The sequence below is a fragment of the Drosophila biarmipes genome, chromosome 2L (assembly GCF_025231255.1).
Source record: "Drosophila biarmipes strain raj3 chromosome 2L, RU_DBia_V1.1, whole genome shotgun sequence".
Lineage (NCBI taxonomy): Eukaryota > Metazoa > Arthropoda > Insecta > Diptera > Drosophilidae > Drosophila > Drosophila biarmipes.
This window is the reverse complement of record NC_066612.1, coordinates 5,501,822-5,528,490: the sequence shown is the minus strand read 5'-3', so window position 1 is coordinate 5,528,490 and position 26,669 is coordinate 5,501,822. Positions and strand designations below refer to the sequence as shown.

General features: G+C 42.2%; 6 protein-coding genes and 1 pseudogene across 7 annotated transcripts; 4 read left to right on the top strand and 3 right to left on the bottom strand.

The window, feature by feature from the left end:
• Window positions 1-3,608: 3,608 nt before the first annotated feature.
• LOC108033537 (lipase 3) lies at window positions 3,609-5,347 on the top strand. Its single transcript, XM_017107885.1, has 3 exons — window positions 3,609-3,713; window positions 4,107-4,832; window positions 4,946-5,347. Exons 1-3 carry the CDS (start codon window positions 3,609-3,611, stop codon window positions 5,345-5,347), a joined length of 1,233 nt encoding a protein of 410 aa, XP_016963374.1.
• A 2,413-nt stretch (window positions 5,348-7,760) lies between these two features.
• Window positions 7,761-10,201, top strand: LOC108035157 (sorting nexin-2). Its single transcript, XM_017110611.3, has 5 exons — window positions 7,761-8,033; window positions 8,255-8,358; window positions 8,437-9,322; window positions 9,382-9,534; window positions 9,596-10,201. Exons 1-5 carry the CDS (start codon window positions 7,848-7,850, stop codon window positions 9,644-9,646), a joined length of 1,380 nt encoding a protein of 459 aa, XP_016966100.1. The 5' UTR covers window positions 7,761-7,847; the 3' UTR covers window positions 9,647-10,201.
• A 618-nt stretch (window positions 10,202-10,819) lies between these two features.
• LOC108033759 (electron transfer flavoprotein regulatory factor 1) lies at window positions 10,820-11,622 on the top strand. Its single transcript, XM_017108336.3, has 2 exons — window positions 10,820-10,986; window positions 11,088-11,622. Exons 1-2 carry the CDS (start codon window positions 10,945-10,947, stop codon window positions 11,301-11,303), a joined length of 258 nt encoding a protein of 85 aa, XP_016963825.1. The 5' UTR covers window positions 10,820-10,944; the 3' UTR covers window positions 11,304-11,622.
• An 892-nt stretch (window positions 11,623-12,514) lies between these two features.
• On the bottom strand, window positions 12,515-18,255 carry LOC108035007 (carbohydrate sulfotransferase 13). Its single transcript, XM_017110354.3, has 3 exons — window positions 17,968-18,255; window positions 13,302-13,773; window positions 12,515-13,242 (listed from the first exon to the last, which is right to left on the bottom strand). The coding sequence occupies exons 1-3, from the start codon at window positions 18,253-18,255 to the stop codon at window positions 13,013-13,015; spliced, it is 990 nt and encodes a 329-aa protein (XP_016965843.1). The 3' UTR covers window positions 12,515-13,012.
• An 81-nt stretch (window positions 18,256-18,336) lies between these two features.
• Window positions 18,337-20,106, bottom strand: LOC108035018 (RNA-binding protein 25). 2 transcript variants are annotated; one of them, XM_017110365.3, is made up of 3 exons: window positions 19,676-20,106; window positions 19,105-19,176; window positions 18,337-18,741 (listed from the first exon to the last, which is right to left on the bottom strand). In XM_017110365.3, exons 1-3 carry the CDS (start codon window positions 20,075-20,077, stop codon window positions 18,337-18,339), a joined length of 879 nt encoding a protein of 292 aa, XP_016965854.1. In that variant the 5' UTR covers window positions 20,078-20,106. The 2 variants fall into 2 exon arrangements, with proteins under 2 accessions (XP_016965854.1, XP_050741085.1); XM_050885128.1 differs by lacking the exon at window positions 19,105-19,176 and having other exon boundaries at window positions 19,676-20,104.
• A 404-nt stretch (window positions 20,107-20,510) lies between these two features.
• On the top strand, window positions 20,511-21,193 carry LOC108033827 (mitochondrial pyruvate carrier 2). The gene is made up of 3 exons (XM_017108457.3): window positions 20,511-20,695; window positions 20,752-20,792; window positions 20,853-21,193. The coding sequence occupies exons 1-3, from the start codon at window positions 20,590-20,592 to the stop codon at window positions 21,123-21,125; spliced, it is 420 nt and encodes a 139-aa protein (XP_016963946.1). The 5' UTR covers window positions 20,511-20,589; the 3' UTR covers window positions 21,126-21,193.
• Window positions 21,194-21,651: 458 nt separating this feature from the next.
• Window positions 21,652-22,404, bottom strand: LOC108033526 (uncharacterized; annotated as a pseudogene).
• Window positions 22,405-26,669: the final 4,265 nt, after the last annotated feature.

The following is a 26,669-nucleotide window of genomic DNA, read 5'->3' as shown; positions in this document are numbered from 1 at the left end:
TAAGTTTTTATATTTTCCTCCTGAGGGGGTTTTGCACACAACCTTTCTCTGCACTTCACATAATTTCAATGAACCGCATTTACGTTTGGTTCGGTTTATCTCTCTTTCCTCTGAATTTCCGACGGCGCCGACATTGCCGTGGCAATGCCGAACTCGTATACACACATATCACCCGTAGACAGGAGGAGCGTGAGAACCTACACTGCAAGAAACATTTGGGGTTCTTAAATCCCTTAGAAATTGTATTTATTTGTTGGGTGTTTAAAAGTATGCAACAATGTATTGCAAACACAGAAGGAGAATGAATTCATCAGGGAATATGACTAACGTTATATGCTGCATACTTTTGAGCAGTCTCACAAAAATGTTCTTTTCATAATTAAACCATTGCAGAGATTCTAGTCCGTAAGAGAGCACTGAGAAGACGTTATATTCGAACGCACAGTCCTGAGGATAAAGCTCAATGGCATAGATGCGCCAGAGAGCTTCACGTTGCCATGGCTGAATTGAAAAATGCGCAATTCGAACATATGCTGACCAATATGGACTATTCTAATGATTCCATTTTTAATATGTGGTCCTTTACCAAAAAAGTAAAAAGAATGCCACAGAAAGTTACGCCTCTGAAGAACAGCAATGGTAACTGGTGTCGCTCCTTAGAAGAGCAAGTACAAACATTTGCGGAACACCTTGGCGACAGATTCACTGCGTTTAATTTCGCATCCGAGGAGGATATCAACAGAATAAACGAAATACTACAGCGCCCTTTCCAGATGTCACCTCCAATAAGACATATCCGTCTGGAAGAAGTCTCAAACATGATACGTACCCTCAAAAGTCGAAAGGCGCCAGGTCATGACCTAATAAGCAACGCAGTACTTAAAATCCTTCCCAAGAGAGCACTATTACTTATCACATTGATATTCAATGCGATACTTAGAGTGCAATACTTTCCCAAAAAATGGAAGAGTGCTAGAATCAGTATGATTCTAAAGCCAGGGAAACCGGAACAGGATCCATGCTCCTACCGGCCTATCAGCCTCCTGCCCTCTTTATCGAAGGTAATGGAAAGGCTGATAGCTTCCCGACTTATAATACACCTAGAAGACAATGATACTATCCCAATGCACCAATTCGGATTCAGAGCCGGCCACAGTACGATTGAGCAATTGCACCGTGTAGTCAATCACATCCTGAAGGCCTACGACAATAAAGAATACTGCAACGGCATCTTTCTTGACATACAACAGGCATTTGATAGAGTTTGGATCCCGGGACTACTAGCCAAAGTCAAAACAGCGCTGCCAGCCAACCTGTTTGAGCTCATCAGATCGTTTCTCACAAACAGAGATTTTTGCGTCCAGTCCAGAGACGCAATCTCTGCAAATGTTGCCATTACAGCTGGCGTTCCCCAAGGAAGCGTCTTAGGACCGCTACTGTACTCCATCTTTACAGCAGACATCCCCAAGCCAAGCTATGAAGAAATGACCTACGACAACAGCAAAATGCTGCTGGCCAGCTTCGCTGACGACGTCTGCTTTCTCAGCTCCTCGAACAGTGAGACCGAGTCTTCACAAACGCTGCAAACCTACCTCAACGAATTCGAGAAATGGGCCACGGCGAACAATATCAAAATCAACGAAAGCAAATGCGTAAACGTTTGCTTTACGTTACGCCGAAAAACAACTCCGGTGGTCCACATTAATAATGTGGACATAGAGCAAGCGACTAAGGCGAAATACCTAGGCCTCACACTGGACAAACGCCTAACCTTCCGAGAACATATTGCCAGAGTCGTCAAAATGTGCAACCTAAAGCGGAACCAATTATTCTGGATGCTAAACAAGAAAAGCAAACTATCTCTAAGATGCAAGCGGCACATTTATCAACAAATCATCGCACCAACTTGGAGATATGGAATCCAAATTTGGGGAGTGGCGGCTGCGTCCCACCGAAAACGTTTCCAAACCGTCCAGAACAAAACATTAAGACAAATCACTGGCTGTGAGTGGTTCGTTAGCGGCCAAACGCTTCACAATGACCTAAACCTGAGTCTTGTTGAAGACCAAATATCGTTCTTCTCAAGCAGGTACAACGACCGTCTAACTGCCCACCGTAATCGTCTAGCCCGGAGATTACAGGGGGCTATCCCAATTCGCAGGCTCAAAAGAAGACATTTTGGGCTGCTCCTAAGAGACTAATATGAATATATTATTTACTTGAAACTAGTCGTAATTTGATCTACTCCTATATACCAAGTTGAAAACTAATTATAATTTATAATTAAGAGATTATTTACTTAAGAAAACATTTAGGTTAAAGGCTTTAATTAGATCTGTTCCTGGATTATATTAAATAAAGATATTAATTAAAAAAAAAAAAAAAAAAAAAAAATTAAACTTTCCTCTTCTTATGTACTAATAATAAAACTAATATTACAATTTTAATATTTGCTTAATGTAAAATTGGTATATATTTAGAAAAACAATAAAAGGTAACTACATTAACCCATACTCAAGCTTCTCAATTTATTTTAGATATAATTCAACCCTGTAAAATTGATTTATTGATATTATTTATAAATAAAATAACAAAATTGAATGACAAACTCATCATCATTTTGGTTCAGTGTTTTAAGACTTTGAGCGGGAACTCATGGGGAACGACCGTCATCGATGCTCGCAATTTGTGGCTTTCGCCACGCTGAATGCCAATCTCAGTGGGTCCACCGCCCAAACACCGCCCCCTGGGAAGCACCACCCAGGGCCCCGCCCAATCGGATCCCCTGCCCCTCTCCACTCCGAAGCCATTCTGCTATCTTGCCGCATTACAATTCACTGACATAATGCAAAAATCGCAGCAAGTCAGGCGCAACTCTCGTTGATAGGCGTGTTCTGCAATTTCTGCCTGATTGGGAAAAAGGGCCTTGTAGAGGGGGGAGTATTGTATTGTGCCCGAAAGGATTCAAGGAATTTCGGCGGCGGTGGAGGTGGAAATCCCCTAATGGAGTGCAGGCTAATTAAAGGTTTCGTAGCGGCTTTCAAAAAGCATTGGTAATACTTTCGAACTTCTCATAGCAGAGGTAAGGCAAGATAATAATAATGTACTTTAAATGGTCATTCAAATTTATGACAAATAAGCAGCAAAACAGGGTAATAAGTATTACTTTACTAGTGAAAGAGGCTATAAAAATACCTTTAAGTCTTCTCAAATAATGCCATTACAACTTATTACGCTTGTAAATACAAATATCGTAAACTTTTATTGCGCTAAAACAATGATTAAATTTTGTTAGTAGAGCCCAAACTACCCCTTCGACTATCTAGTAATTGGTTTAAGTTTATTGCTGTTCAAACTCATAAAACAATTAACGCGGCCCCCTTGGGCGAGCGTATCGATTGGCGATAATCGCCTTGAATGGCCAAGTTGGACACCGAAAAGTATATAAATCTTGGATTTACGCGTCGCTATTCTGGTATCAAGGAAACACTAATAAAATGCCCCACTCGACTTTCAACCGAGAGATTAGATTCAGCTGAAATTGATTAATAAGTATTGGCATACACTTAGTCGTACGACCGATCTGAAAGGCTATAGTTCAGCCAGAAATGCTGGGAGGAGTGCTTGCCATTCTAGCCATTGTGGCTCTAACAGGAGCCATCGAGGATTTTGATCCTTTCGTAGATATACCCTTCAAGAGGATTAAGACTTCGGTGGGTTTAAGGTGGAAAAAGAAGTGCCAATAAAAAACAAAATAGGTTTCATTATTTGATACCAAAAATACATCTGTTTTTAGTGTTTTTACACAAATATTATTTATAAAAATAAGAAAATTATACTTTAGAACGAAACTAGATATATTTTATTTTTGATAAGTAATAATAAGTGCCCTGATATGTTCTATTTTAAAGAACCCTAATCTTGGTTATAAAGATACCACATAATGCAGGTATACCATAGCATTTTTGAATATTTTATATGTAACTCTTATTTTAAGAAGGTTTGTGGTATTTAAGGGACTGCACTTTTATAATTCTAACTCCAACAATTTTTTTTCATCTGCTTACCCATTGCGAGCTCCGATTTAACCCCGATTTTCATTGCAGGCGGAGCGCATCGCGGAGCACGGCTATCCGGCCGAATCGCATTTTGCCGAGACCCCGGACGGCTATGTGCTGAATCTGTTCCGCATCCCGCACTCCCCGAGGCTAAACAATGCCGGGGAATCCCCCCGACCGGTGGTGCTCATCATGCACGGACTGTTCAGCTGCTCCGATTGCTTCCTGCTCAATGGGCCGGAGGATGCGCTGCCGTATAACTACGCGGACGCCGGCTACGACGTCTGGCTGGGCAATGCCCGCGGCAACATCTACTCGAGGAACAACACCAGGCTGGACGTGAAGCACCCGTACTTCTGGAGGTTCAGCTGGCACGAGATTGGCGCCATCGATCTGCCCGCCACGATTGACTATATCCTGGACCTCACGGGCCAGCAGGCCCTGCACTATGTGGGCCACTCCCAGGGCTGCACTTCCTTCTTCGTCATGGGCTCCTACAGGCCGGAATACAATGCCAAGATCAAGACGGCTCACATGCTGGCCCCACCCGTCTACATGGGCAATACCACGGAGGGACTCATTGTGGGCACGGCCCCCTACTTTGGTCACCACGGCATTGGCTCCACCCTGTTGGAGAACCAGGTCTTACTGCCCCAGAACGCGTTCGTCCAGAGGATACTGGACACCACCTGCAGCAATCGGCCAATCATGCTCAGCTACTGCAAGACCTTGGCCATGCTCTGGGGAGGTCCCGAGATCGGGAACCTGAATAAGGTGAGGGTTTCTTAGATATCTTCAATAAGTTAAATTATTTGGTTTTGTTTTTAATTTATAAGTTTAAATTTTCCTAATCTTAATCTAATATTTTTACTTGATTTCTTCTCCAGACCCTTCTCCCCCAGATTGCTGAAACGCATCCCGCGGGAGTCTCCTCAAACCAGGCCATTCACTACATTCAGTCCTTCGCCTCAAACGATTTCCGTTTGTACGACTGGGGAAGCCGCAAGAACCTGGAGTACTACGGGCAGGAGGAACCCCCGGCCTATGATCTTACTAAAATTACCGCCGAACTTTATCTGTACTACGGCCTTTCGGATGGTTCGGCGAACAAACAGGATATCTCCCGACTGCCGGGTCAATTACCCAATTTGGCTCTGCTCTACGAAGTGCCCGATCCCACTTGGGGACATTTGGACTTCATATTTGCCACAGAGGTCAAGAAGGTTATCAACGATATGGTGGTGGATTATAGTAAGGCCTACGATGAAAGGGATGCTGAGAAGGAATAGAAAATCAGTTAAATATATCATGATGTTTGTGCTTTAATGGGATCTAGGTATTTTAGATCTGAATAATTTATAATATTTAAAGTAAATTGTTAAAGGGACTGACTTGTTCGGGAAAATAAAATAAAACAACATTTATTTTGATCTAAAATTTTAATCATTTAAAGCTCTAACATATTTTTAGTACCAAAGCATTTTTAAGGCATTTTTCCCTAAACAAAGTATTTTTTTCTAAGCCACGCGAATATGTGAGTGACCTTCTGAGACAGTTTTGGCCAGAGTGGCAAACGTGCCGAGTAATTACCAGCTAACAAGTGTCTGTTGGTCGGGTTACCTCAGCCCCATCCCCAACCCTCTCAACTTGGCCCATTCCCCTGACTTGGCTTGGTCACGCCTCTGTGATGTACAACTTTTTCCTCCCGGCTTGTTGACAAACATTATCGCTGGCTGGATATCGTGGTTAGGCGGTCTCATCTCCACTTACACAACCCCTTTGCCATCATCCCCACACCAAATTGCAGTAATTAGCGCTGGGATCTCCGCGGTCTAGTTGGGGGCAGTTGCAAATATGCTTATAATGATGATTTATGTGGCCAAGTGGGCGGTTATCACTCGGTTGTATAAGCGGCCAGGAAAAATGCACTGATAAGGGTAATATATTGGTTTTCTGAAGGGGGGACGACATTGGTTGGGGAATTTAAAAAAAATTTTGAAAATAATTTTTTAAGAATAACCTACTATACCTACACTTTATTATCATTTTAAAATCATATTTTTTAGTGATGAGAATTTTGATTTGCTATCGCTGGTACTACAGAGTAGATTAGGAGAGTTCGGGCTAAAACCCACTTGGTGCAGTGAACCCCCTAGATAATTAATTGACTCCAAGTAATTTCCACTCACTGCTCACTCAGGAGTGCTTCGCACTTCGGCTGACTTTGCCCTTACCCCCTGGCCCTGGTCCGTGGGCCATTAACCATTAAAGCCAGCCTGGCGGCAATTAAACCGCAGCTCTTTGTTAATCGCGGACCGCTGATGTGGAAGAGGATAATGCCGGTGACGAGGCTCGAGTGCGTCAGCAGACGGAAAAAATGCACGAAAAAGTTTACGGCGAAGGGAAATTGCAGATCATCAAAGGCAACAGGGGAATAAAATTAATAAAGTGTAAAAGGATTTTGTCTCGCCGACATCTGGGGGGCCATAAATCTGCTGGTTAGCCCGTCCGCCTGCTCGCAAACCTGACCCAATAATCCTTTATTTTCGTTTTCAATTTGTTGGAAAAGGCAAACAGAAAGTGTTAAAAGTATTTCTCATGCGGAAAATCCACAGTGAGTGGCCAAGCGCTGACAAAGTTTTCCCGACCACCTCCCAGCCTTCTGGCTCCACTTTTCCTCGCCTCTCCTGTCTTCGCCTAAGTGGCTGCGACACTTCTGTATGCATAATTTAAACAAAAGTCGCCGAAAAACTAAGGGGAGAACGAGAGCTGAAAAACAAGCAGCAGCAGCAGAAAGTTGCAATTGCAGAAATTGAAAAATTTTCCGCATAAAAATATGCGCCAGGCATGAAAAAATGCCCGGGGGAAAGGCGAGAGGAAAATCAGAAAGTAGCAGGAAATCTTACTCTCAGCCAAGATGTCGGCAAAGTGTTGTGCATGTTGTTGGCCAAATGTTTATTGTCGAAAAGTTAGCAGAATGCAGATTGCCCTGGGAGAAGGGGAACATTACCCCCTTTAGGACTGATGAACTGTTTTACCTTCCAAATCTCATAGTCTAAATCATCTAAGTTAAGGTCCTACAAATTCATTTTACTTTAGTACAGCTTCCCCTGCATGCAAATTTAATACTTTTACTTGCACATAAGTCTTTCTAATTTATTGCTCCAATTGAATTAACATTTATTTGCCTTGCTTTCTCCTGAAGAGAAAAGCTCGAAATGAAAATCTTGTTTGCGCCAAAAAGTTTGGGGTTTTCAAGTAATTAAATCTGCATTTGCCTAATCAAAAACAAATCACAAATTATGATGTTTTTAGAAAAACCTTGATTTATTTAGGGCAAAGTTTTTCAAAGTTTGTTAAGATTTTACTAAATGCAAAGAATGTTTTAAGTTAAGTCGAACCTAAGAAATATACGAGTCCTTTTATATCGAAACTTGTAATATTAAATAGTAAAAAAGTTATTTAACATTCCTACAAAGAAAAATTTAAAAGGATAAGCAGCTGCGAGTTATTTTATTTAAATATTTATAGTAGTTGATTTATTATAACTTGGAATTAACATTCCCATAACGGTTTTTTTAAATTCATACAGTGAATACCAAGTCACGCAATGCGGTATTTTATGCTCAAATAAATACCGAAAGCTTTCAGCCAGCTTTTGAAGCCATCGATAACTTCCATGCTGCTATCGATTTTTCTCCCACCTCTAGCGCCAAACACACCGACTCAGCGAGTAAAAAATCCGATAATTGCAATTAAATTAAAAAACCGCAGCAACATCGAGCCAAAATGGAGGCGGAAAGCCCGGAACTCACGCGCGACTTCGCCGAGGTGGACATCAACAACGGGGCGGCGGGCTCGGGATCGGAGGACGAGGAGGAGGAGGTGCCAGCGCCGGGCAGCGTAACCCTGGACCGCAACGAAAGTGATCTTTTTGTGTCCGCCCTGAGTCCCAGCAGCATCGGCGATGTCCACGTAAGTGGGGTCAGTGGACCCACCTACCCGGGGAGCAGCCCGCATTCAGAGCTCTCTATTGAATTAGCTCCAATTTCGGGGCGTCGGTCGCTTTATCAGCGTACGCTTTGTTTGGCTTTGCAACTACGTCACGAGTGCCGCCCACCAGCGAAGCTTGTTGCTCCGTAGAATTAGAAAATGTATATGTATCTAATGCCACTTCCGTTCCCAATCCCCTCCAGCCGCTGCAGGAGGTGCTCACCGACGATGGCGACTACTTCATCAGCATTGTGGTCTCGGATCCGCAGAAAATAGGCGATGGCATGGGCTCCTATTTGGCCTACAAGTGAGTCACCCGTCCCCTTATCATAGAAACATATTAAATTACATTACAAACGTACCTACTTATCTCTTCACTTCACAGGGTGACGACCAAGACGAACATTCCGAAATTCAAGCGCAGCGAGTTCAGCACCCTGCGTCGCTTCAGCGATTTCCTGGGCATCCACGATCTGCTGGTGGGCAAGTATATGCGGCTGGGTCGCATCATACCGCCGGCGCCCTCCAAGAACATCATCGGCAGCACCAAGGTCAAGATTAGCCCGCAGCAGGGCGAGCCGGGCACGCCCATGACCCAGGAGTGGGTGGAAATCCGCCGGGCGGCCCTGGAGCGCTTTGTCCACCGCACCGCCCAGCATCCAGTGCTGCGCGTCGACCTGGACTTCATGAACTTCCTGGAGAGCGACCAGGAGTTGCCGCGTTCAGTGAACACCTCGGCTCTCAGCGGAGCCGGCGTGATCCGGCTGTTCAACAAAGTGGGCGAGACGGTGAACAAGATCACCTACAAGATGGATGAGAACGACCCCTGGTTCGACGACAAGATTACCGAGGTCGAGAGCCTGGATGCCAATCTGCAGAAGCTGCACAATGCCATGAAATCGCTGGTCACCTCGCGGCGGGAGCTGTCGCTGCTCACCGGTTTGGTGGCCAAGTCGGCGGCCATGCTGAGCACCTGCGAGGAGCACACCGGACTCTCGAGGGCGCTGTCCAACCTGGCGGACGTGGAGGAAAAGATCGAGCTGCTGCGCTCCGAGCAGGCCAACTCGGACTTCTTCATTCTGGCCGAGTTCATCAAGGACTACTTGGGCCTGTTTGGCGCCATCAAGTGTATTTTCCACGAGCGCGTCAAGGCCTTTCAGAATTGGCAGTACGCGCAAATGCAGTTGTCCAAGCGGCGGGAGAACCGCGGACGCTTCGAGCTGGCCAACAGGGCGGATAAGCTGGATCAGGCCCAGCAGGAAGTGGACGAGGTGGGTCTGAAATAGCTATTGTATGTTCTCTTTACAACCCATTATTTCTTTGATTGCAGTGGCAGGGCAAGGTGCAGCGCTGTCAGCAGCAGTTCGATGACATTTCGGCCGAAATTAAGCGAGAAATGGAGCGATTCGAATTGACCAGAGTTAAAGACTTTAAAGTGAACATTATCAAGTACATAGAAGACCAAATGGCGCATCAGCAACAGGTAGATGTTCCTATACTAATAATAAAACTCTCAGAGGTTAATGATCTCCCCTGCCTTTCAGATCGTCAGCTATTGGGAGGCCTTTGCTCCGTTTGCCCGCGACATTGTTTAACTTTTATTCCGCCTATCGATGCATTTCCAGAAACTTGTTGAATAACCAACAGCTATGCGCGGGACCAAATTCGTTCTTAATCCATCGATTTGGAGCTACAATTTCGCCTTCAGCACTTATCTTGCAATTCGCGGCGGCCAAGATCGTATTTTTATGAAACTGCTTTCGATTCCTCTCAAGCATAGAAAAGTTCAACTTTATCGTTGCATTCACAAAGCCTTTATCTCTTTATTCATACACAGTAATTATAATCAAGGCTTTTATACATTCACAGAAAGCTAAGGGTTTGCTGCAGACTCGTAGTTTGGCACGTTCTCATTCAAAGCATATATTCGGTATTATCTAAACAAGGCAATGGTCTATCATTTAGATGAAAGTGAAGAAGACTCGTTGGCCATTTCCAAATTGAAGTTTATACCAAGATGGTTGGGAAATGGTTTTTCCTGCTTATTGTTGGTATATTTATGTATTTATATATATATATTCCTATTAAACATTTTGTATCATGACAAGAGAGCATTTCAACAAATAAATTTGTAAATATGTATAGATGTACACCGTTGTTTTGTCTTTTTGTCTGAGTAGATCGTCTTTTTGATTTCTTAAAGGCGTTTTTAATTTTTTTTTTCATGTATTTTAATACTTTTAACATTTCAAAAATTATGTTTTTGTAGAAATCCATCAATTTGCAATTTTGGAAAATCTGATTAGCTGCTCAAATGGGTTAAAATTTATAACGACTCAATTTAATTATCCCTAGATATTTTCGATTTTGCAATTCACTTACTACAGCAATTATTCTCAGACTAAATAGCATTCAGAAATATAACTCGGAGGTCTTTTAAAGAAATTACTGCCGGTTATAATAAAATACAATACAATTACAATTTAAATGTTAATTATATTAATTTTATGAAAAAAACAATTGTCACTTTAAAGAATCGAAAATTAAAGCTAGTTAGTTAAAGTTATTTCAGTAATAATGTTCGCGTTCTAAACCTCAGTAACTATCAAAATCAAGTTATAAATATTTTTATTTAAATTTAACTTATCGATAATTCTATAATTTAAAATATTTACGTTTGTTGTTACGTAGCTTACTTACGTTCTTTGACATTCACAAGAAACGCTCCTACGTTTGCTTACGTTTCCCGGCAGACAGAAATTGCGCATACGCCGATTGTGCATCCCTGATTCTGATTCACTTCGAAACAAATTGAAATAAGACCGAGGCTGGTAAGGCGGCTGCGACTCCGTTGATACTTGCATTTAACAAACCATCCCGCTGAGCACTGGTGATGTCACAGCTGCGCTCCAAAGTCATTACCCTCTACAAGCACGTAAGTTCCGGGCGCTGGGCGGTGTTTTCCGATGGCACGTGCACCCCCGCCCACCCAAAACCGAGAGGAGCACCCCACTGACGTTGCGTAAACACTTCTAGTTGCAGTACCTGGGACGCGAATATCCCGGCCTGAATGGGCCGCAGAAGTTCAGGAAGCAGATCCACGATGCCTTCATGAGCCACAAGGATGAGCAGGATCCCAAGAAGATCGTGGCCCTGCTGGCCCAAGGCCGCTACCTGGCCAAGGAGGTGGAGGCCCTGTACTCCCTGAAGAAGTACCGGAGCGTCAAGCAGCGCTATAGCTACAATGACTAAGCGGGCGGAGCGGAGAGAAGGCGTGGCAGCGACGCGGAAATCGTGGCGAAAATTCAAGGACTGACGATGAGGACCGGCGGAGTACGACGGAGGAGGATCGTGGGAATATGATATGTTGGCCTTGCTTGTCGCACACAAAAGAGCACCACATACCTAGATTAAACATGCATATTGTTCGGCCAAGCAAAGTGAACCCAAAACACAACAATAATTTCGAATGTCTTGTCAATGTCCAACTTAAAGTTTGTTATTGAGGCAGCCAAAAAAAGCGAAAAACGGACGTAGCGAATAAACGAAGCAGTCATTGAGTAAACCCAAACCCGAAATCAAGTTAATTGAAGGCCAAGGCACTGGAAAAGAGGTATGCCGTATCAGAGACACAGAAAAATGAATCATAAGATATAATATTATATCAAAAAATACGGGTATTTTATGAAGAAGATATGTTGGTAACTTTCCTTCGGTAGTCGTGACCTTGGATCGATTCCGCCGGAAGGGGCCTGGCAGGCGTATGTTTATCTGGGTCTATTTCGGATATGTCGCTGTGATAAAAGTATCTATCAGATATTCGCCACGGCAGCCAAGATTCCCCGAGTGCGTTGGGGCCGTCTCGCCGTCGCTTATTGACAATATTGCGTATTTAAATTCCTCTGACCGCTGATCGCGGGTCGCCCCGTCTATATTTAAGTCAGTGTAGCACACGCTGACCACTAGCTGTCCATGGCTTGGTGATAAACAACCGCCGACGCCGTCGGGTTGATTGAGCTTTTGATTGCGCGCTGACGAAAACATGAAAGCTACACTGCAATGCCATTAAAGGGAGGTTTTGAAAGACTCAAATAGTATTCAATATTATCAGCGAGCTTTCCACTGATAAGAGAGCGCTGGAAAGCACACGATCGTTGTAAATGCTTTACTGAATTCTTACATTATAAGCTGTCAGTAAATATAGTATATGCACCGACGTAGGCTTTGACTGATAAGCTGTTCTGGCACTACCGACCACGGAATACCTCCTAGTTTCATTGCTACGGGTAACAAATTTTGATATTTTAAGTCTAAAAATATTAATTTGGCCTTAAATATTTTAAAACCATAAAAAATTGTACCGTTTCGGTCAAAATGTACAATTATTTGATCAATTAAAAAAACATGAATCAATCAAGACGCAAGAAGTTTCCTTATTGATACGATTTCCAAGAATCAATAAATTTTCTTCAATGTGTCGGTTTAATCAGAAAGCCACTTTTAAGATTTATGAAGCATTAATTAAAATAACATTTTAACACATTGACACACTTCAGTAATTTCTACCCACTTATTTTTAGAATGTGTTGAGTTGCATTTTAGTTTATACGATAAATTTAATTTGCAATTGCTAACAAGCAGCACACCTTATCGAAATTCCAGTTAAAATACATTTACTGTGTTTAGAATATATTTGATTCATAATGAATAAGTTAACTACTAATGAATGACACTTATTGAACATATCAAAAACTAACTAGTCCATAGAAAAACAAACATTACCTAGAACTACAATCAATATCCTTGGAAACATTTGTGCGCGGGGAGGTAAACAGAACTAAAGTTATATTCGCATGGAGTGCACTTAATTCTATGAATCCTAGCATAAAATCACAATCTTTTCCAGTGGAAAGCGTTATGGTGGAGACTTGGAAATATAGAGAGAGAGCGGGTAGTGACAATCAGCCGAACTCGAAGCCGAGGACCTCATCCAATGCGTAATCGAAGAGCCGGAAGTCCTCCTCATAGATATCGTACAGCTTGCGTATGGCACCGATGGGCAGGGGATCGAAGTAGGTGCGCAGATTGGCCCGAGTGCTCGACGGCTTGTGGCCAGTGGGGAATGTCAGATTGTTGGCTCCAGCCAGGTAGAGAGCCAGCGCGGAGTCGTCCAGCAGAGTGTCGTATTTGCCTGAAAGGGTTTTTACATGTTAATCAATGGTTTCTTGGTTATACGATAGGGAAACTCACCCACTACGTTGTATTTCATTACACAGGGATTGCACAGCTTGGCTATAACCTCCCAGTGCTCGTTGTAGTCCGACTGATTGGCACGACTCAGCTCTGGGGTAACCAGATACTGGATAAACTCCCCGAAGCTCACATCGTCGCCGCGCTCCAGCGAATCGTTACTGGCACCCGGCCGCAGTTCCTTCACAATTTGACGACCCACCCGCGACTGGAAGTACTTGGCACTGGGGGAATCCCCCTCCAGCTTGTTCCTATAGGCGGACAGCAGGCGCTCGAAGGGATGTCGCACCAGGATAAACCGCGTGTACTCCTCGCTGAGAACCTCCTGCTGTTCCGCCTCGGATAGATCGTACAGCTTAGTGAACATCCCCACCGAGTGGGCCAAGGAGCCCGGAATCTGCAGAGGATCGGTTCCGTTGTGCCACTTGTCCGTGAGCATCATCAGCACCCGTTTCCAGTTCGTGCAGGCAACCTGGAAAAGAAAGATAAATATTAAAATTTGTTTAGTCCAACACTATTTGGCGGCCAATTAGACCAAATAAACAAGAATAATATTTTTTTCCTTTACACTATGAAGTATTTCCGAGCGAAGGTTACGTTTTCCAGAAGAACACCATTGATTTGAGTGAATCATGGCATTTCTTACGCATTTCGCAAGTAAACATAATTATAGGGAACCACCGATAAGCAGGAATTCATCAACCCTTTTTCCTAAAAATTGATATGAGTGGTTTCAATAGATAATGGACTATGTGCAGGTGTCTTCCTGAACACTCATTTCAAAACTATTCACAACTTATTAATAGGCATTAGAACTTTTTATTAATTGGTAATGGGTTGGGCATTAAATTGCAATTACATTTTAATGACTATTAAATAGAGCGGTGTTAAACTATAATAAGTTCTGACAAGGCCAGTAATCAATATAAATGAACTAATCAAAAATTAATAATTCAGAGTAGATTATTAAAAGTTGTGACACAAATTAATCCAAGAAAAATTATCATTTTAAAGTTCAGTACAATCAGAAAAGAGGTCAAAAAGCTTTAATTAACTATTAATAAATTAATGATTCAAAGATTATTAAAAGTTGAGGGTATCTTTAATTCGAAAGCAAAGAAAAACTTAAAAATACAAACAGAAAAAGGGTTACCAAGCTAATTAATGTGTTATTAATACAAAAATCGAAAGCTGCTGGCCAGCAAACTGGAAAAGAAATTCAAGTTGCCTTTGTAACACGATACTTTGTTCAAGAAACGAGAGACAAGTGAGCCGGCCATAAAAATTTAATTTTTATAGCACTTTTTGCCACTTGCTGAGGGCTAAATGAAATCTCCTCCGAGTTTGATGAGCTGAATTACTTTGGTTTTAATTGCCGAGCGCAATAAATTATAATTTTCGCCAAGAGAGATGGCCAGATGGGAAGGGAACTGCAGCCTCGGACATTGGGCAATAAGTCAAGTTGTTGAACTGACGAAAACTAGGAAAAACACAAGCTACGGAGGAATAACATACACATAACTACGTGCCGAGTCTATATAAACATCGGGCTGCTCGGGCAATGTCGAGCCCAATTAAACACCGCAAAAACATTTCACATTACAAAAACAAACAGGGGATCTACGTTTAGGAGTGGATGAGGTGAAAATGTGAGGCAACGTACAGAAAAGCACAAAAAGATCAGCGGCAAGGTCAGGATATGTCAAAATGTCGGTCTAAGGTGCAATGGATAAATGTTTCTTGAACAACAATTGACAACATCCATCGGATTAATGGCACATTCCCTGTCACTCATCCTGAATGATTTTTGCTTACATTTACTTTCTAAGTTTTCAACATCCCTGGCCCCTCTTTTATAGTTTTATCTGCTTTGCCTTAGTCATTTTCACTTTTCCTTCTTTTAAACAAGTCAGGGCTTAAACCGCTTTTGATTGTTTAAACAACTTTCAGTACTTGAGGAAGTGTCAATATGCCAGATGAAGTAAAATGTTTATTGTCGGTCTTAGTTTGTTAGATCAGCTTAAATTTTTTTTAACATGAACAACACCTTTTAAACTTTTTTTTTAGAAGCCTCGGATTTTAAAATAATTAAGATTTATTTTCTTTTAAAAACTAAACTATTAAAATACTTAAATCTGTAGGTCTTGGGAACTATCCATTTTTTGCATTTATAAAAGAGGTATTTGTTGAGGTTACTACACACAAGGGAATTTGTGGGTAAAATTAACCAACATGGTCAGTTACATAACTCTAAAAAAAAGTCTAACAACTATAAAAAGTATGGTATATTTTATTATTGCTTGGTTACGATTTAAAGTAAAAGTATCATAAAATCATAAGTTACTTGTTTTATGTTGTTTGGAAATTAACTTTTTCGTTGGTCATATTGACAATTCGATGCTTCGGGACCTTTTAATTATTACATTGGTTAATATATCCCTACCGAATCCCTCTTCAATGCAGATTGCAAGATCAGTTTAAAGTCAGCCACATGTTGGGGCAAACCTCCCCATACGTAAGCAGTCGAAAACGCAACCATCTAACGCAATTTCTTTATGGCCATTAAAGCAACACGCGATGGTCGCATAAAAACTCAGGCCGGAGGGGCGAGCCCCCCTTTTCAGGGGGGCCAAAGGGGAGGAGCTGGTGGAGAGGCTGTTGGCCAAGGGTAAACATAAACAATTTACGACTTCACGGAAGAACGCGCTGGGAACATGTGGAGCTGGCCACTCAACAAGTGGCGAATGAGAATGCGAAACCAAGAGCAGGCTGAGCTTTTGAAATCCGCAACCGCTCCACTGACCCCTCCTGGGTGGTGAAATCGAAACCAGTCGCGCCCCTGGCCGATGATAGTCATTGAAGAAATGCCAAGATAACAGGGAACGTGTGTCGAGGCATTCAGGTGGCATGTTCGCCGGACACGCCCCCCGGCAAGTGGAACACTTCAATGGCATTGTGTGCCTAACTATCTCTGTATAATCTAGCTGGCGACCGGCTCTAACTAAGTGGACTCTACGAGATCGCATAGTTCCAGGCGAAGCTGAGTATTGTAAACAGAGTGATTATCTCGGCAACATGTAGTAACTTACAAATAATATATACTCTAAGATTATTATGGCTATTTCCTCTGTTTTATAAAAATATCTTTGCGGATTATAAATTGCTAAAATCGAATAATCATCATACTGGCCTAATCTATAGGTCCGTAACTACCTTTCCTAAGTTCATAGTAGTAAATAATTTTCAACTCTGATACTGTGGGATATTAACTGCCAAAATGATTTGACACAAGTAAGGGCTCAAAGGTCAACGGCAACATGAAACACTGGGCTATTTCGGTACCACTCTTGGCACCACTCACCCGACTTCAAACGCCCAAGAACCCGGCACCTGGCAATCTAATCTCATAGTTTTGGTTCCATGTTTTCCAATACCCCATTGCTTGATAAGGCAGAGCTGTAAAGCCCGTTTCCTATTGCTGATTTTCGAAAATTTAATTTCCTAATCCAATTAGGCAAATGTCATTAGGAGCCCCATAGAGTGGACACCAAACTAATTTAATAAATAGATTATCTCTGGCTATCTGCGTCACAGGATGACCTCCAAGACCCCACTAGAAATTCGCATTCTATTTTAAAATTTCGTTAAATCAAGCTTATCAAATGGAGTCACATAGTGGGACAGCAACGCAGACGATTCAAGATTTTGGCCTTTGACTTGGACCCAAAAGATTAGCGATTCAAGATGACTGGCAGATGCAAATGCAAACGAAATGGCGACGACTTACAGCATTACTGGCCTATAATTGCTGCTCGTTTGCCAGAGGTTGCTATTTCTACTGCAAGCGGAATTCTTGGCGCTGTAATTGATCGTTAAATCGCGTGAAATCAGCGCTGTATTGAATGCACATGTATAAAGCTGACACGAGAATCGACTCCCCACTTCGATAAGCCAGAAGTGGCGCGAGCTTAGCAATCAAATGCCCTCGTAATGGAGCTCTCCATAAATCAACTCAAGCAAAACCCACTTTTTATAAGGATTTTACAGCCTGTAATCTGATTATTTGGAGGACTGTCTGCGCTGGTATTTCACAAAGCTTTGTGTCAAATAAACATTTCATCATTAGTCATTTATGCCTTTGCCACAAGATGCACGATCAACAGAAGCTCAACATGTGCTTCAAATGGAAAATGAAGACAAACAAGTTTCTATAAACAAAGCACAGGCAGAAACCGAGATTTTTGACTTATGTATGTTGGGGTTCTTAATAAGACGGCACATGGCAACCGCAGAGAAAATACATCAGCGGAGAGTTCTGTTTAAAGATAGCTGATGTTTGAATTTGCGATTGAGTTTGAGTGTCACCTGAATGGGAAGATTAAAGATTTGGCTCAAAAGAGGCTTGTAAATAGCTGATAAAATGAATGAATGGTTTAGTAACTAACTCTTACTAATTTATTAGCTTGCAAAATTGATTAGCTTAAGCAACAGGCTTTCAAAATAAGTCACAGCAAATAAATTTAGCAAGCCACTACTAATCAAAATTCACTGCTGAATAGCCCATTTATGCAGAAATAAAAAAAAAAGACGACGGGCCCCTGTCGCGAACCTTAATTTGCCGAGCCAGCATGACTGTGGCTGCCTCTCCCCGCGGATTCACCCGTACCTTGGGCACATAGCAGTACAGCAGCTTGTGCTCCCTGTCCACGATCATGTGGTCCATCTGCAGCTCGCTGAGGTCCTCCAGCGTCTGTGCGTGATCCCCCAGCAGTTCGCATTGCCGCTGCATGTACTCCTGCCGCTGGATATTGATGGTCTGGGTCAGCTCCAAGCTGCGGCGGGTGATCTTGACATTGTTGTTGTTGCCATCCTCGAACGGCAGGCCGGCGGAGAAATTTCCCAGGAGCGAGAGGCCAAGTGAAATGCAAAACGAAAGCCAAACCAGTTGATCCATATTGACCGCGATTTGCTGCCCGACTTTCGAATCGGATGGTTGACACTCTTTGGGGACACTATCATTTGGTTTTGATTGACTCTAGCTCTGTCGCTGGCGCCCGAAATACTTGACGCGATGGACGAACTTTAGGTTTGCGGCGTTCTCAATGCCCAGCTCCTTTAGGGTGGCCCTGCCGCCAGAGCGTCGGTCGTCGATGGGCTGATTGGTGTCCACGTTGAGCAGTCCAAAACAGCGCCATAGAAATCGCCACGAGACGAACGCGCGATGATCATGCCCGTTGCGCTGAGCGGAGTGAACTAACTCGCCGGTGGAGCTGGCCACCACAACTGGTTGTCGCTGCCGTCGATCGTCGGAGTCGTCGGCGATTCCCCGACGTCGAAGACGCTCTTCGTACCGCTCGCGCTGCCTGCGCCTGTGCTGGGCGCGCGAGATCAAAGCAATTGCCCTCTTCAGCTGTGCGATCGTCGGCTCGCGCTGGTGGAGCTGCAAGAAACCGAACAAAATCCAGTTAGTCAGAGTAAAAGTCGGTTGTGAAGAGATATAAGCGGATACAAAAGAGAGTGGAGCTCAGAAAAAAGGGCGACCAGTTAAGGATACAAGAATTCTGGGTGGTCAATACAGTTCTCTTACGGATGATTCTTAGTTTAGGGCCACTTTTTGTGAGGGCTGTTCTCAGAAAAAGCAAGTAATGAAGATCTTGGAAGTGTTTGCAGATTAATTCTGACCCACTTTCCCTGTAGATTACTTTTTGCCCCCAGACCCCAAACAAGTAGCAGGCTAATTGAAAAGCTTATTGACAGCGAGTCAAAGCAGCTGCGTCTCAGATCAATTCAAGGGAATACCGACCACCACGGTGAGGGTGCTGAGTCCATCCCGCTGCACATGGATCGTTGTGGCCTTTCCCTCGGCGACGGCTATCTGGAATTATGAAATATATGTGGATGAACTGTAATACGACTGGGAGTTAATGGAACCGTAACGGGAACGGAGTTCTCCATTATAAAAGTATATCAATTAGCATGTTGAGTGTTCGGCAGTAGGTCAGTAGCCAATGACCAATGTCGGTGACGAAAGCATTGCAAGAACGAACGGCTCAAGGTGCTAATTGCAACTAGTTACAGTGGGTTGGAGAGTATCTGGTCAAATGGATGTCTAAATGACTCCTAATGATATTAGCTTTTCTTTTGAGTTTCACGCGGTCTAGTTTTGTCAATCAAAATTAGCATTACAATTTGATATTTTGCATTAGTGCTTTTGTTATGATAATTAAGGCTTTTTGAACATCATTAGGCGGAAAAAGTTTTTTTAAAAAGAAGATTTTAAGAAGTTATTAGAGGATTATAATCCTTAAGATATCATTTCTTTCCAGCAGAATCCAGATCTCGTAGAATCCTTAGACCCTATGGGATCTTCTTACCTCCCCCTGAAGCTCAATGGGTGTTATGTCGTGGGGAATGTCCGAGAGTGTCTCGAAGTCCTGCAGGATGCGTCGTAGTTCCTGCGAAGTGCTGGCCAGCATGGCGTTGTGCTCGGATCGATCGAAGTCGTTTCGCAGGCGGCGGGCAGTGGGGGCATCCTGGGGATTCCTCTTCCGCTTCTCGCGCTTCCCCTGTATCTTCTCATGGCGGTTTCGGGCTTCCCGTAACGCTTTCTTCCGCAGATTCAGCGGCATTTTCCGGAGTTTCTTGTAGGTCAGAACATTGGTCTTTTCTCGTGGCTTTTCCCTGAGCGGTGAGCGCTCTCTTCTTCTTTCCCTGTACGGCGATCGTTCCCTCCTCCTCTCCCTGTACGGAGAACGTTTCCTTCCGTAGCGATCCATTATTATTATCCGTTTTTCTTCACAATTTAATTTAATTACTTTTATTTATTTCGTTTATCGAAATTCGATAGCACACCAGCTGATTTAAAAAGGTGACCATAAATTGTTATAAAGATGTTATCTCCGCTATCGATAAATTTCGATTATGGTATCGATATTTCAGTTTCCCTCAAATCTTTAAAAGAGCGCGCAATTCAAATTCAAGTCAAACAGATTTCATTATGAACTATTATTAAGATCATAACAAATTATTTGAACAATAATAGAAAGTAAGCAGCAACAATTTTAAAACCAATTGTTTTTTTGTTATTTTGAATGTTATAATCATTATTTTTTAAATGTATTTTAAAAAATCAAAACAAATTGTTTAATGCAAGATTTTATAGGTTGCATATGCTTAATAGTTTCTAACTTTATCAATATTTTTACGTCAGTTTACTTTGCCTTTTCCTTCAAAATTCGGTTCTTTTTATTTTCTGGTTATGGTTTAAAATTCTTTGTTATTTTCAAGAATGTCTAAAGGTACGGGACCCTTGTCCAAGTTATATAATGCCACCGTTAGTGCTGTAGATAAGTTTGTTCCAAGCGCAGCGCAGCCTTTTTGGCAATCTCCGGCAGGTAAATTGGTCCTTATACTTAACCAAATATATAATGAACATATTTCTTTTATGAAGGTCCTCGAACCGTGTTTTTTTGGGCGCCAGCGTTTAAATGGGTAAGATGCGATTCAATGAGTAATCCTTTCCTCGTTGAATTGCTTATACATTTGTTGTAGACCTTGGTGCTGGCAGGTCTGAGTGATACGCTGAATCGTCCTGCTGCGAACATCTCGCTCAATCAGTGTGCCTCCCTGGCAGTCACTGGATTAATTTGGTCCCGGTACTCTTTCGTCATAACACCCAGGAACTATAGTCTTCTGGCCGTCAATCTAGCCGTCTTCTTTATCCAAGGTTACCTAACGATAAAGCATCTGAGATGGCGGAATGAGAACACCCGAACTGCGGTGTTTAATCATAATTTTCCTATCAAATCGGAAGATGACTGGTAACAAGCCTCTGGAAATATCTACTGCGTTGAATGATAAATTGCTGATGAATAAATGATTAAATTATACAAGTAGTTCGTTCATTTAAAAAAGACCAGCCGCACAACTGTAAGAAATCTAAAGATTTAGATTGCTAAGTAGAGTAAAGTCTTTCTTTTTTTAGAACTAGTTTCAAAAATTATAAAAAAAATTGAATGATACATGAAGAAAAAACCATAACAAAAAGAATTATAGTGTACTTTAGATTACAAATGACTTTTTCAAACGCAGCACTATTAAATAGAGTTATTGCACATTCTAGAACATGTTTAAATTGAAAGATTTACTAAAGGATAAACCCAAGAAGCACCTAAAAAACTGATCAAATTAAGAATTTGATAATAAATTAACAAAGAAGAACTTTTCAAAAACCTGTGAAGTAATTGTTTTCCAAAGCCAAAACATTAGAAAAACCTTAATTTAACTAGCCTGCAAATAAAAGAAGGATTTGGAGATCAAACCAACTTGTCCGAATAAAACAACCATCACATTTGTTGTGCGGCTCTGAAGCTTTACAGTTTTTATTCTTTTTCTCTTATGCATTCTTGAAATCTTCCTCGTGTAGCTTCTGCTTGAAACTAGTAACTCTATCGCTAAACTAATGTGTCATGGCCCCCGATGTTCTGGGGGCGTTGGCTTGGGCATGTGACTTACGGCTAGAGAACTTAACTAAAAGAAGATATAATATAGGAGACTTTTGGCATACAATCTAGGAGATTGACAATCGGCTTGGGGTCCCCGGCTGAGGTCCTGGATGCCGTGCTTCTCGTGCTGCGAACGGCCGGGATAGGATAGTGCGCACAAGCCCCGCTTTGATTGGTGATTGGTCGTCCTGTCGCCGGTCGTCCTGCAGCCAATGCGCTGCCTCCGCAAAGGACTCGTCGTTGGCCCCCTGGCTGGGAGGAGGGTGCTCGCCCCTCGGGTCGGGGGTTGTAGTCGATGGCAGCCCGGCAATGCAGTTGGCAGCACTGCCTTTGCACGACCTCTCGCACACACTCACAGCACTGACTTTGCCCGGCCAACAGGCGTATACTTGATATATTACGTATACCACTCGATGCGCATGTGAGCGGGGCAGAGAGCATCCTTGTTGGTCACAAGTTTTCCGTGTGGCTGTGTGTGAGGGTCCGCTTGACACGTTGCCAAAGAAAATGCATTGCAGGGCTGCTGGTGTGCCCCCGTTTCCCGGGGGGATTCCCCACTTTCCTGGCCGGGTTCGTCGCCGCCGCGCGTTGCCATTGGTTGGTCAGGCCTTCGGCAGTTGCAGCGGAAAGTCGGCTCGACTTTCTGGGTCTCCTCCTCAATTGGCCGACGAGGCTTCCTTTGGGCCTTCAGCTGCTGTAATGGGGGAAGCAAAGAGGTCTCAGATTAGTTTTGGCTCCCAAAACAAGGCTACATAATCATTTTTTTAATGGCAAGGGACTTGCATTTAATCTGGAAACATTTTTGGGCATTTACCCATGAGCTAGATAGGTGGCTGTTGCCAAAAATGGTCGCAGATTTAGGGTTCTTTGTAATATAGCCTCTTTTAAATGGGGTTTTACTAATGCCATTTTGGTAGGTATATAGGAAAACTAAACTTAAGATATATTATTATATTATTTAATTAATTGTTAGGCAAATAATTTACAAAAAAAAGTGATTCTCAAAGAGTAAATTGAATTAAAATATTGTTTTTTAATCCATTGTTTAAAATATTAAATGACATATGAAAAAATAAAGTTGAAGAATAACGAACAATTTTTGAAATATGATTTCTACATATTTTCGAACTTGATTATTTTGAAAGTTATTTAAAAACTGTATTTTCAAATGGAAAAAATGTAACTTTCAGCAAGTAAATATAATATCATTCACCAGCGATTCATTAATGAAGAGATAATCTGTACCAACTCATTTCGGGCTTTCGCGAACTTAATTCATCCCGCTCATCTATTCTTATCTAGACTTCCCATAGACCTGGGCCACTGTGCCACGGTGGTGGGGTTTATCAGTGGAATGGGTAATGGGCCTCTGCCAAGATGGTAGCTTGCCAAAATCTCGCCTAGAATTTTTCTCACGCTCGCTTCCAAAAAAAAAAGAACGAAAATTGTAGGAAAAATGATGGGAAAGAAAGAAAGCATCTGAAGACGGGCGGGATGGCAATGAACTTTATTGCGTAATGCGGAATCTTGGCAAGCGGCTCGATGAGAGGCTGCAGGGAATCCCCCATGCCGCTGCTGTCATGTAATTAAAGCGCCACCTGCCGGCCGATGCGTAAACAAATGAAGCCGACATAATTTATGATCATGGAGTTTTGCCAATAAGTTTCCAAGACGCGCGCCAGACACGCCGTCTGCTCCGAGATCGTGCGGCGGAATGAGCCACCATATCCTCCTCGGCACCCTCATTATTTTTTCCCCCTGGGCCACATGACTTCGGGAGAGTTTCCCCCATTGACTTAGGTCAGGAACTGTGCTATTGAACAGCTGCCAATTGCGGCGAGGCCCAAAAAATATTTATTCCAGACAATTTGCCATCCTGCCTCTAATTTCACACGCACGTGTTAAGTTTGCGTGAGTTATGGCCAGGGGAAGTGGTCCAGAAATATCCCAGAAAAGGGACAACACTTGCTTTTAATTGCAGGCAGCACAGCTGCTAATAAATTTATGGACTCAGAGCGACAATCATTGGCAAATTATGATAAATGGCCTTTGTGGCTATTTTTGCTAGCTTACTTCCCCATCCATTATTCATTCTTGGACATGGGCGAAAAGTCCGCAAGTGTCAAATGAGTGATGGCTTTGATGTGGTCTTATGTAAGCGGGGAAAATAAGGAAATTCTAAAAAGAAAATAAGTGTATTGTTAGGCAAAATGAACTTGCATAGCCTCTCAGAACATTTACATAATTGTTTAGAGAAGGAATTTTAATTTTTTATTATAACTATAACTTAAAAATCAAATTTTATAACTTTTAATGATCTCATCGCACATAGGCAGCTCGCCTCAATTAAATCATAACCATTTATCTAATAAATTTTATTTCAATTTTGCAAACGCCCAAAAGTCTGACTAGAAGCATGCCCATAAAGTTCTGGGAAATCTACAAAATAAATATACTCTTTAATGTTAAAATCTACGCCCCTTGAGGAAAATCTTTATTATAGAAAGCAGACGGAACGAATTAATAAAGAAAATTTGGGACTTTATATACTGAAGATGGCAAAAACGTCTTTGACGTTTTAAACAAATTTCGCTGTCTTATATTTTCCCTATTTCTGGGGGCTGTAGATGTTGTTGATTCTCATCTGTATATGTTTTTCAATGATTTTCAGAGGGAGAAATTCGCCTTTATTTATTTTTTTAGAAGCCGAAATTCGAAATTCAGCATTTTGGTTGCTTAAAAGTTGATTCTTATTCTTTCGCTCTCGCTTGGTGGCTGATTTTGCCTCGTTTTGCCGTGTTGAATTTTTCATTTACCTTGCTATTTTCGGACACACTTGACGGGCGGAGATCGCCGGGGATCGAAGCCCGAAGGCGATAAAAACGTCAAGACCGAAAGAGAAAAGCCCGAGAAAATTGCGCAGAACTGTCGCCTGCCCTTATGTACCGAAAAATAAAATAAAAGAGGAATATCTGTGGTATATGCACTATATAGTATGGCACATATAAATAGTATTCAGACTCGGGCTCTCTATGTGTTCTTGGATCTTTGAGTTGCGATGACGCGCAATTGACGCGGGCAAAGACGCGTTGAAAGCGTCGCCGCTTTTTCTATTTTCGTGGACACAACCAATACTTTCGCACGGCCAGAGATAGAGATTCAGATGCGGATACACGGCTACAGATACAAATGCATCTGGTTGTATATTTCGTTTTAATCTATTTCAGTTGCTTCATCGAAAATGTATTTTATGTGTTGTTCGTTCCTTTTTTTCAGTTTTTTTGGGTTCCATCTGTCTGTGTTTCTGCCTCTGTCTATAGGGCGACGGCACAAATTGTAATTAGTGTTAGTTTTTCTTAGCTTTAATTAGAATTTGCTTAATTTGCACGACGGCCTGTGTGTTTTATGGTAAACAAATGAACCTTGAGATGCAGTTAGCCTGCAGTTTATTTATCGCATGTGCAGTCGTTTAATTGGGTTAATTCGGGGGTAAGGAAGGAGGCTGTTGTGCAACCATCCATTTTGCTCATGGCAGTACCCTTTTCCCATTACATAATAAGGCTTATACAATTTGCTTTACATTTAAATAGTTTAATAAGTAAAAATGCAATCCTTGTTATTACTTAAATCAAAACAATGAACTAAAGTGCACTTAAAATGAATAAAAAATCATCATTTTTATTATATTTACAACATTTTGTTTATTTAAAAAGCACAAAATGGCATGGGTCATACGTTTTCTTTTAAACATATCTATTGAATAGGTATTTATCTAAGCTCATAAAGTTTATTTAAAAACACATTTTCCTACTAAAAGAACACCAAGTTTGTGCATTATATGCATTTTATATAAATCTTTGCAAAAAACCAAAACGCCATTCACTCTGTATTTTTATCTACAAAATGCAGCACATGTTTTGATTATTTCTATAGAGTGCAGTGAAAATCTGCAACAAAAACTCGAGCTCACCTGCTTCTAAAAAAGCGTTGCCATCGCTCTGAAATCTGATGAAAACTGAAAGTCAATCAAAACAGCAGGAACAAGAAAACCCAAACACCCGAAAATGCGAAAAGATAAATAGAAAATCGTAATCGGGAAATTGGCAGGCTGCAAATATTAACTGGCTGCCAAAAGCCAACAAAAAAAGCAAAAAATTGCTTGAATATTGGCCAATAAATTTTACAAGACGTTGACATTTGGCCAACGACAAACGGCCTTGCCGAAGGCCAATCAAACGTCATTATTGTGTGAGCCGGCGGCGGGTGATAAACACAATCATAATGATAATTGGACACCTGTTGGCAACTGCTGGCTGGTGCCTGGCCAAGAATTCCTTGGCCAGTTCACCAACAATCGGTGACGTACCCCGCACTGGGCAGCTCGTCAAAACTGTGCGTCAGCAATTAAAATCATAATGAGAGTGCCAAGTTAGAGGCGCCACCCCGATCCACGCGCCAGCCACGCGATTCGCATTCCACAGGATGCGTTGCCAACGATGATGCCAAAAATCTTGGCAGCACCCTGCCAAAAGCCAAGAAGCCGAGAGCCGTCGCCTGCTGGCCGCGATTGTTTATGTTTATGTTCGTGGCGCTTTTGGGTTCCAGGGAATGGGGCAGGGCCCGCAGGAAGCGGCGGAAACGGAAGTAGAAAGGGGGAAACGCCGGAAAAAGAGTTGGAAGGCACAGCGCAGAGAAGCTGGAATACTCTTACATTTAGGGAAAAGGTAATGTATTTGATTTTCAAAAGAATTGTAGCCAAAAGAGCAGGTTTCTCGGAAAAACATTTGTAATAAACTTATAACTTTCTTTTAAATATAAAAATTGTGTATTTTATTTTGGGAGCCAGGGAATGAGGAAAATTACT

Bases quoted from the DNA above. Each gene is read 5' to 3' on its own strand.
- LOC108035157 (XM_017110611.3), top strand. From the start codon at position 7,848: ATGGAGGCGGAAAGCCCGGAACTCACGCGCGACTTCGCCGAGGTGGAC. The intron at 8,034-8,254 runs GTAAGTGGGGTC...AATCCCCTCCAG, and splicing joins GCAGCATCGGCGATGTCCAC to CCGCTGCAGGAGGTGCTCAC. The intron at 8,359-8,436 runs GTGAGTCACCCG...TTCACTTCACAG, and splicing joins GGCTCCTATTTGGCCTACAA to GGTGACGACCAAGACGAACA.
- LOC108033759 (XM_017108336.3), top strand. From the start codon at position 10,945: ATGTCACAGCTGCGCTCCAAAGTCATTACCCTCTACAAGCAC. The intron at 10,987-11,087 runs GTAAGTTCCGGG...AAACACTTCTAG, and splicing joins TCATTACCCTCTACAAGCAC to TTGCAGTACCTGGGACGCGA.
- LOC108033827 (XM_017108457.3), top strand. From the start codon at position 20,590: ATGTCTAAAGGTACGGGACCCTTGTCCAAGTTATATAATGCCACCGTT. The intron at 20,696-20,751 runs GTAAATTGGTCC...TCTTTTATGAAG, and splicing joins TTTTTGGCAATCTCCGGCAG to GTCCTCGAACCGTGTTTTTT. The intron at 20,793-20,852 runs GTAAGATGCGAT...CATTTGTTGTAG, and splicing joins GGGCGCCAGCGTTTAAATGG to ACCTTGGTGCTGGCAGGTCT.
- LOC108033537 (XM_017107885.1), top strand. From the start codon at position 3,609: ATGCTGGGAGGAGTGCTTGCCATTCTAGCCATTGTGGCTCTAACAGGA. The intron at 3,714-4,106 runs GTGGGTTTAAGG...TTTTCATTGCAG, and splicing joins TCAAGAGGATTAAGACTTCG to GCGGAGCGCATCGCGGAGCA. The intron at 4,833-4,945 runs GTGAGGGTTTCT...TTTCTTCTCCAG, and splicing joins AGATCGGGAACCTGAATAAG to ACCCTTCTCCCCCAGATTGC.
- LOC108035018 (XM_017110365.3), bottom strand. From the start codon at position 20,077: ATGGATCGCTACGGAAGGAAACGTTCTCCGTACAGGGAGAGGAGGAGG. The intron at 19,177-19,675 runs GTAAGAAGATCC...TCATAATTCCAG, and splicing joins CCATTGAGCTTCAGGGGGAG to ATAGCCGTCGCCGAGGGAAA. The intron at 18,742-19,104 runs GTCGGTATTCCC...GGTTTCTTGCAG, and splicing joins TCAGCACCCTCACCGTGGTG to CTCCACCAGCGCGAGCCGAC.
- LOC108035007 (XM_017110354.3), bottom strand. From the start codon at position 18,255: ATGGATCAACTGGTTTGGCTTTCGTTTTGCATTTCACTTGGCCTCTCG. The intron at 13,774-17,967 runs GTACGGGTGAAT...TTTCTTTTCCAG, and splicing joins TGTACTGCTATGTGCCCAAG to GTTGCCTGCACGAACTGGAA. The intron at 13,243-13,301 runs GTGAGTTTCCCT...AAACCCTTTCAG, and splicing joins AATGAAATACAACGTAGTGG to GCAAATACGACACTCTGCTG.